The 16,473-nt window shown below is 41.3% G+C and overlaps 1 protein-coding gene across 1 annotated transcript in view; it reads right to left on the reverse strand.

The window, feature by feature from the left end:
- The window catches only part of adamts9 (ADAM metallopeptidase with thrombospondin type 1 motif, 9), a 56,771-nt gene that overhangs the window by 34,238 nt on the left and 6,060 nt on the right, over positions 1–16,473 (reverse strand). The window contains exons 4-21 of the mRNA XM_058373461.1: positions 13,628–13,896; positions 13,046–13,129; positions 12,824–12,948; positions 12,548–12,588; positions 12,360–12,465; positions 11,145–11,291; positions 10,783–10,924; positions 9,510–9,614; positions 9,088–9,233; positions 8,494–8,675; positions 8,002–8,138; positions 7,610–7,727; positions 5,256–5,351; positions 2,734–2,900; positions 2,136–2,265; positions 1,558–1,684; positions 848–1,058; positions 593–748 (exon numbers count right to left, since the gene is read on the reverse strand). Coding sequence (XP_058229444.1) covers positions 593–748; positions 848–1,058; positions 1,558–1,684; positions 2,136–2,265; positions 2,734–2,900; positions 5,256–5,351; positions 7,610–7,727; positions 8,002–8,138; positions 8,494–8,675; positions 9,088–9,233; positions 9,510–9,614; positions 10,783–10,924; positions 11,145–11,291; positions 12,360–12,465; positions 12,548–12,588; positions 12,824–12,948; positions 13,046–13,129; positions 13,628–13,896 — 2,489 coding nt within the window. The remainder of the gene's footprint in view (positions 1–592; positions 749–847; positions 1,059–1,557; positions 1,685–2,135; positions 2,266–2,733; positions 2,901–5,255; positions 5,352–7,609; positions 7,728–8,001; positions 8,139–8,493; positions 8,676–9,087; positions 9,234–9,509; positions 9,615–10,782; positions 10,925–11,144; positions 11,292–12,359; positions 12,466–12,547; positions 12,589–12,823; positions 12,949–13,045; positions 13,130–13,627; positions 13,897–16,473) is intronic.

Here is a 16,473-nt window from a genome sequence, read left to right on the forward strand (position 1 = left end):
CCTAGAGGGCACTTCATCTCATTTTCAGATATTTAAGCACACTTAGAGGGCACTTCATCTCATTTTCTGGTATTTAAGAGCACTTAGATGGGACTTTATCTCATTTTCTGGTATTTAAGAGCCCCTAGAAGGCACTTCATCTCATTTTCTGGTATTTAAGAGCACTTAGAGGGTACTTCATCTCATTTTCTGGTACTTAGAAGGACCTAGAGGGTACCTAGTATCATTATCTGGTAGGTAGAAGCATCTAAAGGGGACTTTGTCTTATTTTCTCATATGTAGGAGCACCTAGAGGGCACTGTAATTTGTTTGCTGCTATATAGAAACAGCTAGCAGGCACTTTATCTATATATTTTTTTGCATGTAGCGAAGGCTTTAGGGCACTGCAACTCATTTTCTTACCCTAAAGGGTACTTTATTATATTTTCTCATATTGTTCTTAAATAGGGAGATTTGAGGGCACATTATTATGTTTTATCTATTAGCACTTTCACTGCATTTTTTTATCCATAGGGAAACAGAGGAGGTAATTAGTAATGTAAAGTTTACATCTCTATTTAAAGTTCAATAATTCACGATTTAAAGCCTGTACCTCTGACCACTCGCCAGTCCTCCACTGTGGACACTGGAACTCGTTGCATGGCTGGACGACCAGTTTGTCCCTCGTGTTGCATTTCCCCTCGTCGTTCTCAGGGGACTTACACACGGCGTTCCGACGACGCGTTCCCCCTCCGCAAGTTTTTGAACACTACCCAAGCAGAACAAAGCGGCATTTTAAATGTGATAACGTTTTAAAAATTTCACAGCAATGAGCAAAAGTGTGACCTCAGCTGATTTTCTTCCTCACCTCTGACCAGGGCGAGTACTCCCACACACCAGGGTTACAGTCACCACGGCAAACCTCCTTATCATCAGGTTTGTGCTGTTGGCTGCAGTTTCGGTCATCCACTCTCTGGGTTTTACCGTCATTTCGGTTGTATTTAGCGCAGTAGATTTCCAGTGTTCGGTATCCCAGCCCACACGTCGCTGTGCACTCGCTCTTACGGGCCACGTGCCACCTGGAAAATGAAGTTCAAATGACATTTTCTTTTCAGCTGTAAATATAAAGCATTAAATCAATGTGAAAGTCTGAATTTCAAGATGAGAAGAATTTGAAAAATAATGATTCATAATTTAACATATAAGGAAGTGGCAAAAAAGAGCTATCACTTCTTTTCCCTTTAATCCCCATCACTTGCTGCACCATTAGTAGCACTTCCATTATGATTAAAGTATCTAAGCAGTAATAAAAGACTAGAGTAGCCACTCCAGGGATTTAAGCCAACATTTCTGACATTTTGGCAGATGCCCTTATTCATTTTATCCATCTAAGCAATTGAGGGTTGAGGGCCTTGCTCAAAAGCCCAGCATTGGCAACTTGGTGGACCTGGGATTCAAATCTACAACCATCCAATCAGTAGTCCAACACCTTAACCACTAAACTACCACATCCCCAAAAGACTAGGAAAGAACTGAGCTGCTTCTTTACTTTATTGAACTCCAAAACTCACTCAATACCTGAGCTCGCAGTCCGTGTTGCAGGGTTCCACGATGGCCGCCGGTCGAGGTGAGCCGTGACACCTTTGATCCGAAACCACCATGTGGTCCGATTCTCGGTTGCACAGGATTTTCCTCTTACGCTCCCCTGAGCGATGCAAATAGAGGCACACATTAAGATATACACAATCTCACCAAAAAAGAAAACAACTTCTTTGATGAAAATGCAACGTCACTGATTCTGGAGACTCCTTCCAATGACACTTTGCCTAAAAACCTAATCAGTGCTGTAAAATCTCTTTCGTTTTTCTAGCACAACAAAAGCACACATATCCAAATATCAGCTCCTACATGACAGGTTTGTAATCTGTGCATATTCTGGACCATTAGATTTCTCAGCTTGGAGATATCCCGAAGGCGGGATAGAGATCTGAATACGACAAACCCGAAGCCCAGATGTTTGTGTAATCTCAGTGCTTTACAGTTTCAGTGGCCTCACTGACCTCATCCAGAAAGCCAAAACTCCTGCATAAGCATGTAGATAATAATATAAAGAGAATGTTCTCAGCAACAAAAGTATTTTTTACAAATTCACTCACCTTGGCACAAGCGGCTACACTCCTGCCACGGGCCATATGCATCCCAGATGAACTGCTGGGTCACGTCTTCGATGGGAATGTTAAAGGAATACCTGACGTCTGGATTGAACAAGTTACCTACAGACAAAACCTGTGAGGAAAGTCAGAAACATTTTAGCATTTCTATAGCAATAAGTTACACCATGTGATGGCTGATGTTAATTTAAGAGTGTAAAGTTGACATTTTCAGGATAGAGAAGGTTATGGGTTTTTTTCTGAGTTCATGAAACAAAAACAATGAGTGTTTATTGCCAGAATTTAATTGAATGTAACTATTAATGGATAAAAAGATTTGCTTTTGTATCAGAGGAATGAACCACTTCAGTATTTAATTATAACCCCATATCAAGGCAGCCTGTTGTTGATTATTTTTCTTTTCTGCCTTATATTCCGTATAAAATCAGATTTTCTCAGATCTAAAATTAATATTGAACTATTTTTTAATTCAGTTATGTCAAAAATAAAATATCGCTTCAGAAATGATTTTCAAAATTAAAATACTCAACGTCTCTAATAATAATCGGGATTAACTCCGATTCGGCGGAGAGATGGATGGTACCTGGATGACGATCTCCTCCTCGATGCGGTCAGTGCAGTTGAGTCTCTCGATGACATGATCGGACCCGCTGTACTCCAGCATGGCTCTCCCCACTTTGACTTCCCTTTTGAACATGCTCACCACAAAATCTCCGTTCAGTAAATATTCTCCACGACTGTTAGCCACGGCTGGGGAACAAAGGGAAAATAAAAGAAACAAACAATCGGCAAATCAAAGTGGGTTTAAGGATACAGATTATTACTTGAGGAGTGGAGTGTAAGAAAAATTAAATATGTCGTTGTATTATTATTTTCATTTGCCAAAACATACATGCATTTATTTATTTATTTGTTTGTTTGTTTATTTATTTATTTATATTTATTTATTTAATGAATTTAAATGTCAGGGCAGAAAAACAGCTCCTCTGGAACATCAAAGAAAGTGTTACTGAGTCATAAGGTCTAACAGCCAATCATGTTCTAATATGCAAATACATCACATAAACCATAGGGAGTTGATAAAGAAAAGGGGAGGAGCTCGTGAGATATGGAAGTTGTAGATGCTTGTATGTTTTTTTGCTAAGACAAATCACAGGTTTATATTAATTTCATTAATTAATGAAATTTTTTGACTTAATTATTGGTCATGAATGGAGTCTCTAGTTTCAATCAAGTAAAGCTGTAAAATCTTCAAGATTTTTTTTCCTCTGACATCTTGATAATATTTTTATTTATTTATTAACCAAACTTAAGATTATTACATCATATTCTATTGACAGATCATTTTGCTTATCTAAAATCTAAAGCTTAAAAAATAGTAAAATATGTCCAGAAATTATTCTCATTAATTAATAGAATTAATAATCTTATATTTGCTTTTTTTTGTAATGTTACAGTAATTATGTTGGCTGGATTTAAGATATTTGAACTTGCTAAGAAGTTTTTTGTGTGTGTGTGTTTTATTGTTAAGAGAGGAAAAATGACAGAATAAGAGAATGTTTATAGCTGCTTTAATGTAACTGTTAAATAATCTAACCTCTTTTGCAGCTGTTCAACACCATTAATGTAACCATAAATGGATAAAAACTAGCAGATGCTTTTACTGGAAAAGAATGAACTTTGAAGTTCACCGTTCAGCACACAGCTTCATCAAGCCCAAGTGTTTCCTGCCTCACATATACATTATGTAGGAAAAAGTCTCTCAGCGTCACAGAGTTACACTCAGTTTTTGGCGAGGCTTCACTTCAATGCTGAGCGGAAAACGTGCACGCTTTATCAACGGTACAGTGACATAGAATGAAGCTAATTGGGCTAAAGTAGTTTGGCATTCCTCGGAGGAGCCGGCTGTTCCTTTAATGCACACATTCACATCCACTAATGCGATTATGTCGCTTATTTCCTGCATTACTTTCCTCACCATTTCACACATCACACATCCCAGAGACTTCCGCAACTCACACACACACAAACACACACACACCGTTATCATTTCCAGGGCACAGTGACCTACTCATGCTACGAGCCGAGGACAGCTTCTCCCGAGGCTCCCGGAAAGCCTGGCCCATTAAAAGCGTGAGCATGTGCTCAGCACACGATTTGCACGATAGACAGCTGGCAGGAAGCCAATTAACTCTAAATTAAAGATCTCTCTCGTTGATCGAGCAGCTGATTCACGGAATATCGTGTCATGCCATGACATGCTGGAGGAATTTTCTCTTTTCTGTAAAAACATATAATAACGCTACACAATGACGAGTGCTAGCAACAATCAGGATTGTTTCCAACAAGCTCTGAGGTGGATGCAAAAATACCTCTCGACTGCTTGTTATGTTCTGGAATATTTTTTGGAAAGTTTGTAATCAAGCAGCAGATGGAAGGATTTTTCCAACAAACTATAAGTAATCACCGTTTATGGAAGTAATAACGCAGCAGATGGGAAATGACTTTCCGAATCAAACCAAATCCCAGAGTAACCTGCTTCTAGTTCAGGGCATTGTTTATTAGAAAAGAGGTTTCATCTACCACCCAAAAGCAGCCGGGTGTAGAATCCTCAAGCCCTGACCACCCAAAGTTAATCAGATTCTCGCTCAGTGTTTCGGCTTGTATTGTTTTGTTTTTTTTAGGTGTACTACCCCTTTAAGAAAACCCATGCATATTATGATCTAGGCCACATCCGTGTAGTCTAATTTTGTTCCAGGAGCTCGACTGCTTGTCTCCTTTTTTCCCCTGAACCCGGAAGTCTCTACGTTTTGTGCTATCCCAGGGTTGAGTCAGATGTGTGGCGGATAATAAAGTTTCCTTCTGTTTGGAGCAGGGGGTGATAAAGGATATGTCATTGTATCCTTTGAGGAAGAGAAGCATATGGTTTGGTGACACCCACGCATGAGAATTACAAAGGAAATCCACTGCGTTTCCATATAAAGACGTTTATTAGCCTTGACTCGGCACACAGGCCAGTTATAGTTCCTATGTTTTGAACCTCGTGAAGCTTTATGGAGAAACACAAGCTGAGGGAAAATGTGTCTTTGTCTGAGCTCGACTCACCGAGGTAGTTATCATCCTCGGGTTTTTCTGAGTAGCTGTGCTGTCGTACGTCTATGTTTGTAGCACCGCTAGGGATTCGCACAACAATGTTGTAACCTGTGGAGGAGAGAAGTGATGAAATAACTACATAACATCTCTGAGTGAGTGAGTGAGTCATTGAGTGAGTGAGTGAGTGAGTGAGTGGGTAAGAGGGTGAGAGGGTCAGTGAGTGAGTGAGTGAGTGAGTGAATAAATGAATGAGAGGGTCAGTGAGTGAATAAATGAGTGAGAGGGTCAGTGAGTGAGTGAGTGAGGGAGTGAGTGAGTTGGTGAGAGGGTCAGTGAGTGAGTGAGTGAATGAATGAATGAATGAATGAATGAATGAGAGGGTCAGTGAGTGAGTGGGTGAGAGGGTCAGTGAGTGAGTGAGTGAGTGAGTAAAAGGGTTACTGGGACAGTGAGTGAGTGGGTCAGTGAGTGAGAGAGTGAGTGAGTGAGAGGGTCAGTGAGTGAGTGAATGAATGAATGAGTGAGAGGGTCAGTGAAGGAGTGGGTGAGAGGGTCAGTGAGTGAGTGAGGGAGAGGGTCAGTAAATGAGTGAGTGAGTGAGTGAGTAAAAGAGTCACTGGGTGAGTGAGTGAGTGTGTGAGTGAGTGAGTAGTTGAGAGTGTGAGTGAGTGAGTGAGTAGTTGAGAGGGTGAGTGAGTGAGTGAGTAGTTGAGAGGGTCAGTGAGTGAGTGAGTGAGTGAGTGAGTGTGTGAGTGAGTGAGTAGTTGAGAGGGTCAGTGAGTGAGTGAGAGGGTCAGTGAGTGGGTGAGTGAGTGAGTGAGTCAGTGAGTGAGTAAATGAGTGAGTGAGAGAGTGAGTGAGTGAGAGAGTCAGTGAGTGAGTAAAAGGGTTACTGGGACAGTGAGTGAGTGGGTCAGTGAGTGAGAGAGTGAGTGAGTGAGAGGGTCAGTGAGTGAGTGAATGAATGAATGAGTGAGAGGGTCAGTGAAGGAGTGGGTGAGAGGGTCAGTGAGTGAGTGAGGGAGAGGGTCAGTAAATGAGTGAGTGAGTGAGTGAGTGAGTAAAAGAGTCACTGGGTGAGTGAGTGAGTGTGTGAGTGAGTGAGTAGTTGAGAGTGTGAGTGAGTGAGTGAGTGAGTAGTTGAGAGGGTGAGTGAGTGAGTGAGTAGTTGAGAGGGTCAGTGAGTGAGTGAGTGAGTGAGTGAGTGAGTGAGTGAGTGTGTGAGTGAGTGAGTAGTTGAGAGGGTCAGTGAGTGAGTGAGAGGGTCAGTGAGTGGGTGAGTGAGTGAGTGAGTCAGTGAGTGAGTAAATGAGTGAGTGAGTGAGTGAGTGAGTGAGAGAGTCAGTGAGTGAGTAAAAGGGTTACTGGGACAGTGAGTGAGTGGGTCAGTGAGTGAGAGAGTGAGTGAATGAGAGGGTCAGTGAGTGAGTGAGTGAATGAATGAATGAGTGAGAGGGTCAGTGAATGAGTGGGTGAGAGGGTCAGTGAGTGAGGGAGGGAGAGGGTCAGTAAATGAGTGAGTGAGTGAGTAAAAGAGTCACTGGGTGAGTGAGTGAGTGTGTGAGTGAGTGAGTAGTTGAGAGGGTCAGTGAGTGAGTGAGTGAGTGAGTGAGTAGTTGAGAGGGTGAGTGAGTGAGTGAGTGAGTAGTTGAGAGGGTCAGTGAGTGAGTGAGAGGGTCAGTGAGTGGGTGAGTGAGTGAGTGAGTGAGTCAGTGAGTGAGTAAATGAGTGAGTGATAGAGTGAGTGAGTGAGAGAGTCAGTGAGTGAGTAAATGAGTGAGTGAGAGAGTCAGTGAGTGAGTGGGTCAGTAAGTGAGTGAGTAATTGAGTAAATGAGTGAGAGAGTCAGTGAGTGAGAGAGTCAGTGAGTGAGTAAATGAGTGAGTGAGTGAGTGAGTGAGTGAGTAAAAGAGTCACTGGGTCAGTGAGTGAGTGAGTGTGTGAGTGAGTGAATAGTTGAGGATGTCAGTGAGTGAGTGAGTGAGTGAGTGGGTCAGTAAGTGAGTGAGTAATTGAGTAAATGAGTGAGTGAGAGGGTCAGTGAGTGAGTAAGTGAGTAATTGAGTAAATGAGTGAGTGAGAGGGTCAGTGAGTGAGTGAGTGAGAGGGTCAGTGAGTGAGTGAGTGAGAGGGTCAGTGAGTGAGTGAGTGAGAGGGTCAGTGAGTGAGTAAGTGAGTAATTGAGTAAATGAGTGAGTGAGAGGGTCAGTGAGTGAGTGAGTGAGAGGGTCAGTGAGTGAGTGAGTGAGAGGGTCAGTGAGTGAGTGAGTGAGAGGGTCAGTGAGTGATTGAACTGTTTAATGACTAATCTGTCAGAATGAAATACATGTATAACACTGTAATAAAAGCAGAACTGAAACTCTTACCGTAGTGCACCGTATTCAGCGTCCCTGCCACTGTCTTACAGGATGAGTTGTCTCCCCCACACACTCCACATTTATCTCTCCTGGCCTTGGAGTTTAAAATATGGTCACAACCTGCTTGCTGCAGAGACACAGTGCAAATATGGAAGACAAGTCAGTTCTAAAGCGTGATGAATTACGGTCTGTGGGGGAACTTTAGACACAAACTTGGTCTGTGGGGGAACTTTAGACACAAACTCCAGCACCGTGCAATGTAACACTAATATTCACCTCACAATGAGAACACAGATTGATTAATGCAGTAGAACAGCATTAACAGTGGTCAGTTCTGAGCTCCACTGGAGAACCTGTCCCCCTTCTCAGGAATAACAATGCATCACAGTCATCACACTCACCCTGCACAGGCCCTGCACACAGATATCGTTGGTATCTGGGCCACACGGCGTCCCATCGATCACTCGATCCTTCAGCTGATAGTAGGCCGTGTTTCCTGCCACTCTGCAGAAGAGCTTGCAGCGGTCCTTCATCAGAACTTCATAGAAAACAGAACAAAATGCAGGAACATCAGATTGAGAATCAACACACCATGATTATAAAGCTTTTCATTTTATTAATATTTTAATAAGAAAACACTCAATCTAAAGAGATGGTTGCCTTAATTTTATAAACGTCGATTAGACATATGGTGTATTTCCTCAGAGATTCTGGAATTTCTCTTGAATAAGAACTGAAGCAAAAATATTTCAATTCACATTATGCCAAAACAATGAAAAAGTTTTAGTCTTAGTCAAGTTCTTTCTTTCTTTTGTTCTTTCTATTCTATCTAACTACTCACAGCTACAGGAAACGACCATGATTAAAAATGGCTAACAAACTGAAGCTCTTACTTCCGCTGTACTTGGGCACCCAGCGTACATTTGGAGGTAGACCGTTGATGTTAAAATGGCGGCCGTCGAACGCGGCACACTGCTCGTCTCTGAAATCTCTTCTCTGTTTTGAACACGGCTCCGAGTTACAGGAGCGAAACTTCATCCTGCGACCCACGCAGTACTGCCCCCCGTTCCTCGGCCTGCATGAAGCCATACACACAAAAAACAAAAAGAATTTAAAATAAAATCATGACTGAGTATCAGAATGATCCGAATAAAAAAGTAAAAAATAATTGTCCCTGAATCTGAAAACACAACCAGAAAACCAGTATACTGTAAAAACTTTTTGTTCGGTATGTTTAAAATGATAAAACTAGTACAATGATTTGATGGTTTGATGTTTGAAACAAACTGCACCTTTAATATGTTTTTTATATTGGTGGCTATTGTATTTTACAGCAACTGAATTAGTGTCAGAATGATAAAATGGTAAAAACAATTATGGTTATGGAAATATTATAATAACTTCTCATGCCGTTACCAAGGCAATCAAAATGAAGCATCAAAAAAAAAAAAGCATAAATTCTTAGTTTCACAGTTTACGGGACTTACGTAGGTCTGTTGCAGTCCCGGGTGGCGATCTTGATGCCTCCACCACATGTGCGTGAGCAGGAACCGAAGGGACTCCACACGCCCCAGTCTCCATCCACTGGCCCCAAGTCATGCTCCTTGGGGATGCAGACACCGTGCTTACAGTGCTGTTTAGAAAGAAAGAGAAAGAAAGAAAGAGAGAGAGAGAGAGAGAGAGAGAGAGACTGATTATTTTAAGCTTGGTACTCTCTACTGTAACATTATTATAGAGTTACAGCAGAATGTCTGCTTTTTCATACTTAACAAATGAGCTACAGGCTGTTCTGTGGAAATATACGGTATGTAAACAATGCCAGGGAGTCCCTAACTTGTTAGGATTAGTAATGTGTGTCTGTTTGTATGCCATGTGCGTGTTTTAGAGTACTAATAACTTGAATACTTGCCCTTCCATGACCGCAGTCAGTGCCATCAGCCCAGGGCATGTGTTGGGTCCGACAACCACGCTGAGCTCCTTCTGGACTTGTGCACCAAAGCCGGCGACACTGCATCTGGAGAACACACACATCCACACACACACACACACACACACACACACAGAAAGTTAATCTTCAGTACCGCCCCCTTATAAACATACGCAACTTACACACACAAACACACACATGCCCACATAGAAGGTAAATGGGGACATATGACATATCTAGTACATTTGGGGACACTGCTTTCCAGGGATTACAGAAAAAATAAACAGTGATCTGTGTTATTTGAAAGCCACAGGAAAACACTCAATAAAGGATTTTTTTTTTTTTATAAAACCATTTTGAAAATTTTTGTAGACACACATGAATATGGATTTGCAGACATTTCAGGACTTATTGTCCACATACACACACACACACACACACACACAAACAGACACAGTCAGCCTTCAGGAGCACCCCCTCACAAACATACACAAATTACACACACACACACACACATACACACACAGCGTAACTATCCCTCTCTCATAGGGCTTACTCTTTAAACAAACACTTTAAATGCCACTGACTAAATCTATCACACTGTGCTGTTGAACAATGTTATGTAACTACTACTTAGAAATGGAACCTAAAATAGCTCCTCTCCATCCCTCTGTCCATGTAGAGAGCAACAAGAGCAATACCCAAGACAGCGAACGTCACAGCGAATCTCAGCATGGACGTCAATACCTTCAAATTTGTTCTAATGCATATGGTCAGAAAAGGCAGCATGACATCATTACACAGATGGGTTGTTTATTGATACGGTGGAATCGGTGGAGGTTGAGATTGATGCTAGCTGTAATTACAGTATTATTTTAGCTGTACGGAGGCTTTTCTTAAAGATTTATCAACACATCTTGTGGTTATGACTCTACAGTGAATCTTACTAAAGTTGTACAAAGTCTTTTCGGACAAATGAACCAACATAACTGAGAGAATTGTTGATAATCCCAACATATATACATGCTGAGATGTGCTACCTATATAAAGCGTTAACATTAGCCATCTAGTTTCATCACACACACACGTCTGGACAATAAATGTTTTGTGATGGTATTTATTGTAAAAAGTGCTTCATACAGCAATAAAATTGTATACAAATGAATATTCTTGTCCAAATTTTTATAAAATCAAATATTCCCAAATTGTTTTCCTTTGATTTCTTGAATGATTTTTGATGATGTAGTATCCTTACCATATATGGGCAGACCTGTGTCCCGTGTCCAAATATGAGCTCGCATTGTTGATTGACGTTGTATATGCGCCCAGGGAGCTGCTGGGGCAGGGGGTACGGCCTGGACACGGGTTCGTCCAGCAAGCACTCTCCATACCCTGTGCTAATAAGAAATGATGAAAAAAACGACTTCAAGTAGAAAACAAAACAGACAAGAAGAAAAACAAGACAGAAAAAAACACCCCTTGAGTTTGTGTTGATGAGACTGGATGCTTAGTTTAAATCAGAGCTTTGGAGGACTGGAGCTGGTTAAAGGATTGAGGTAATTGGGTGAAAAATGTAGCTTGGAAGCCACCAGTATGTATACAAAGTGCGGTACGTACTCGAGGAACTCTGTGATGTATTTTCTGCTGCATTTGGACCACATCCAGGGGTTGGTGTAGTAGTTGAGTGTGGGGGCCATCACATGCTGCTGAATCTTAACCCCGTCCTCTTTACACTTATTACTGTCATCATGGGGCATGTTGAACCTGTGGAACGCAACGTACAGACGTCAGTAACTCGTTCAATAGATTTATAGATAGAGAAGTTTTCTAGTCTACGTTTGGATTATCGCTGTATTTCGGCAACCCGGTGGCCAGAACAGTATCTCGAGCTGTTTGTGAAGCTGGCTGAAAGGAGGTCATGCAGGGTACGGAGACGGCAGGAGAGAGGTGTGATGTGTACAGCTTTGCACCTTATAGCGCCAGGAGCTCAATCCCCTGCTCAGCCTACAGCAGTGAGGTCACAGCCCTTCACCGGATAAGAAAGGAATTCCAAAATCCCATCTTGGGCATGCAGTGGAAATAAATGAATGATTACGCTGCAAAAAGGCTACAGTGAGGAAAGGCATAGCTGTATTTCTAAAACCTATGGAGGAAAAAAATACTTGTGTATTCACAAAAAAAGTTTAGTTTCTGATATGGCTATAATGTTAAAGCAAGATTTTCATTAAGATCATTCTGGAAATTGTGGTAGAAAAGTGATTAGGATACAAAGACAGCACATGTTGCCTTATCCATGAGGGATATACTATCAGGAAAGATGATGTTTCCTTCAGACGTGTTGATCACAGTGAGCGCTGATGGTCTTGTGATGTCTGTCAGATGAATCATGGTAAGTGGGACTAGTAGAAAACAAGGAAGAAGCAGGAAAGAAGACTAACATGGGGGCATAAGAAAAGAACTGTGGGCAGATTTGGGGGGCAAAGAAGAAGGCTGGAGGATAGTAGGGAAATTTAAATGTACAACACGATAGGATAAAACTCCTTTAGAATGTCCATCTGAAGAAAGCCAGCAACATGGGGGATGTGGTAGCTTAATGGTGAAGCTCCTGGACTACTGATCAGAAGGTTTTGAGTTTGAATCTTAGGTCCCAGCTGGACCCTTGAGTAAGGCTTGAGCTTTGAGTAAGGCTGGGCCCAGGTCCCAGCCACTGCTGGACCCTTAAGCAAGGCCCTTAGCCCTCCATTGCTTAGTTGTATAAAAATGACAAATTGTAAGTCGCTCTGGATGCCAAATATCAGAAAAGAAAAGTATAGTGTTCCCATGGTCACTTACACATGGCCGAGCTCATGAGCGATGGTGAAAGCTGTACTGAGGCCACTGTCTTCACTGATGCTGCAGCTCCTGTAAGGATCACACACTGTGCCTAACTCTGCAAGACCTGCCACAGCAGAGAAGAATGTATGTCATAACTGGACTCTTATTATATAGCTGACATTTGAAAAAAAAAAACTCACAGTTACCTAAAGTGTCACACTTGTCTTTTGCTCGACAGATGTCCTGCCTGTAGAGATACACAAGTTACATTAATACCTAGCACACACACACACCATACAATTCTAAATAACACAATTATCCACCAAAGTACAGATTTAACCCTCCAATTTTGCAAATATTGCACCGATTTAACTTAACTTAACTCTGTAAATGCTACATAGAGTTATGCTAGCTGCCCTAGTTAGCCATGTTAGCATTTTTGGCTAACCTTTCCTGCTAAGAGGAAGTAAAAGCTGCGGGACCTGGTGATGAGGATAGCCGTGTCATAGTGGTCATGGTGCTCGTCGTCAAGGTTGTTCTGATCCAGCTGCCAGACACAGAAGTTCTTTAAAGTGGCTTGTGCATTGAAGTTGATAACTGGACCCTTCTGTGGAGCAAGACAGATACAGAGAGAGAGATGTATAGATCACTATCCAGCCTAGTCATCAGTAAGCTATAGGAATGTTGAGAGTCTGTTATCTTACCTGCTCGTTGTTAATGATGACTAGCTTCACAATGACAATGTTGATCAGATTGCCAATGCTGGGATCCTTATAGATGGAGGAAACCTGGATAAACACAAAGCAGGAACAGACTGGAGTTGATTGAGGAAATGGCATTTTGGTCAGGTCTGTGTGTGGATGGATTTATTCTTGATTTCATATTAATGTTGGGAAATTAAAAAAGAAAAGATAAAAATGCATGACAGTGACCTCCGTGGATTTCTGATTCTATGCCTAAAAGCCATTCTGTCCTTCGATAATGCTAATAAATGCAGCTGCGTGAAGCTAAGATTCTCAAGAAGGGGCTCACACAGCAGTTCTATTTATAATACAGTTGGTCAGCTGCTGCAGAAATATTTCTCGGCTGTTGAGAAAGTTGATTGCGCTCCCAGAAACCTGCGGAGAGTGCAGCCTGTGCCAAGACAGAAGTAGGTCAACTTCACCTCGTTGGCAGCCATGCCAAAAAGCATCTGAAGCATGCATTTTATGTGACCATTCCTGACTTATTTTACATCCCGAAGATTGTGCGTTGTAGGATTGGAGTTCAATCTAGAAAGAACTTACGATAGACATTAGGGTCAAAACATAGTGCTGGAGATTGTTCCTGTGATGCTCCACCATCTTATAGTCAGCAACGACCATGACTTCCACGAAGCGTGGGTAGGACAGGAAGCGCTTTCTTCTCTGGTGAGGTCCTGAGTCCGTGCTGTTGTCGTTAGCTGATGGCTCATTGTCTTCTGTTGAGGGGAAAGAGCCTGAGAGAACCCCTGCTCTGAGACTCTCCAGGTCAGACAACAAGCTCCCAGACACCATGTTTTGTTCAGCATTGTGACCTGGAATATGAACACAAACATGAGCACATTATAATTCATCTCTGCTCTACGAATACCAGAAACCATCCAGCTAACATCCTAAAAGTTCTTTGCCTCTGTCGGAAAACCCATCAAGGTTCCACAGAGAACCAGAAGACTCTGCCTTTCAGAATAGAACTCTTTTAGAAAGCTAGAACACTGGGCTTTTCTCTGTCACCTTCTTATTAACTGGCACAAAGCTAGAACCATTAAACAAAGAATCCTTGAGGAACATTTTTGTAATTTTCATTGAACGTCCATCCTGAAAGACTTGCATGTCCATTATTTATACTATTGTACTGCAGTTTTTCCATTTAAACATCTTCAGGTTTCCTACATTACCCACAATGCCGTTCGACTACATGGTGATTGTGGTACAGCTTCACCTCTGTTTAGAGAAAGTGATTCTGTAGCACTTTATTCTGCTGCTCAAACTGATCGGCTTCCAAAGCTTCACCTTTCATGCAGCCAACATCACTCAATCATCATCTGCTAGCCTGCTAATTAACATGTGTTGCATTGCATTCTGGAACGTTGAGTCCCATGTTTGCAAGGTGGAGGTCTCATCAATAAATACATCCTTCAGTGTGAAGCAAGACTTGTTTTGTCCTATGAAATGGCATTGGAATTGTGCTCCCAATAATAAACACAATCTCTAACAACTTATTGGAACACCAAAAGTACAACACTGACCAACAAATTAGCATCACGTCACGTATCAGAAATATTTCAATGTAAACATATTTAATGAGTTTCAGCCTTTCAGAGCTCAGCATTGGGGTTTGAAGAATCCACATTGCCCCAAACTAACGTTTACATTGTTGTGAACTCTGCTGTTTAACGTTCCAATCACGTAGCCTTGCATCGGATGAACCTTCAACTGTGCTTCATTTGAAAGACAGCAGACACAAACAACAAGCATGGGCTCTCGGGTAAAGTGTTTACCGTTGTTATTGGAACGAGAAGAAAAATGTTTTGTGGTGAAGGTTGAGGTTTCATCTGCTACGTGATGAACTATGAAGTCAGGTTCATGCTAGGTGAAGTTGGCATCTGGCCTTAAAAGGCTTTAAACCGTTACAGCCTAGGGTTTTATTCTTCACTAAAAGTATACAGTACGTCTTAAGAACGGCTGTAGAGAAGAAGCGGTTTTGCCTTTCACAAAACAATGGAACCAAACACCGAATTTTTGTAACATCACACCGACACCTCCAAAAACGAGACAAGCACAAAAGTCAACTTGTTTTTTTTTCCACTGTCTATGATTGAAGACAAAGAAACTTATCCTCCTGCTAAAAATCAGGAGCCACAATAGTCCTTTCATAAACCTACCAGTTATCTTCAACATGCTTTGCGCCCTAGTGCATTCTGGGAAATAGATTTTTTCTTTTACATATCGCAACATCGCAGGCAACACAAATAATGAATAAACAGCAGCGTGTCAGCCTCCTGCACTACATTACACATGATTAAAACATTTATTTTCAAAACGATGACTCTGCAAACGCTTCGGACCGTTCAGCTGTTCAGCACCCTGCCTCTGAGACGATGCCGTGGCACAGGGGGGTATTGTGCCTATCGGGTTCCCTTATCTGCAGGCCACAGGAAGTGCAAGAGTCAACAGGATTCTGTGGCAATAAACTGAGATGGAAGGTGATACCAGAAACATTTGGAATGATTCTTTCCTGCTGCACTAAACTAAAAAAAATGCTTTTCCAACTATGTTCTGAGGCATTCTTTTGAAAATAGAAATGAAATAGTCCAGAAATAGGACTAGAATTTCTTATGCCAGTTTCTCTAAACATTACAGGTCTGTAATTACACAAGAAGCATAAATCAGATAGCACCACAGTGTGTGTTTCTACTGTTTTAGCACAAGCATAATAACACACCTCATTATTGTTACTAGCATCTTCTTATTTCTTATTTCTATTTCTCCTTTTTGATTTTCTGCATTTTTTCAAAGATTGGAACATTTGGAGTAAAGCTAATGAAAGTCATGACGCTTAATGAACTGCATGAGCTAAAGCTATAGCTTTGTTAAGATTTAGGGTTTTTTTTTTTTTTTTTTGCCAAAAGAATATGTTAACTTAGCAAGCTGAGATAATAGAATACTAAAAGAAAGGAAGACTCATGCTAGCTGAGTGAGCTGATGTAATAAGGTCTGTGGTGCTAATTGTAAAGCTAACAGAGTTCCTAACATGGTTCATTAAAGTTATGAAAATGAATGCTAATTAAGTGAGCTGAGGTAACATAGACTGACTGAGTGGGAAGAGCTAATGAAGGCTAGAGTACTAACTCATTTTTGGACTTGATTCATATTCAATGGAAAAAACACATTCAGCAAGATACAGTAATGAAGACTAACACTGAGTGAGTGATTTGAAATAAGGATGCTAATAAAGAGAGCTGAGGTATTATACTGCAGATTAACGCTAAAAGAATAATCAGCAGTAATGTAGATTAATGCTAATTAAGAGAGCTGAGGTACTGTAAATTAATGCCAAATGAATTATCTGAGGTAATATAGATTAATGCTAAGTAAGTGAACTGTTGTATTAT

The sequence above is a fragment of the Hemibagrus wyckioides genome, linkage group LG21 (assembly GCF_019097595.1).
Source record: "Hemibagrus wyckioides isolate EC202008001 linkage group LG21, SWU_Hwy_1.0, whole genome shotgun sequence".
NCBI lineage: Eukaryota > Metazoa > Chordata > Actinopteri > Siluriformes > Bagridae > Hemibagrus > Hemibagrus wyckioides.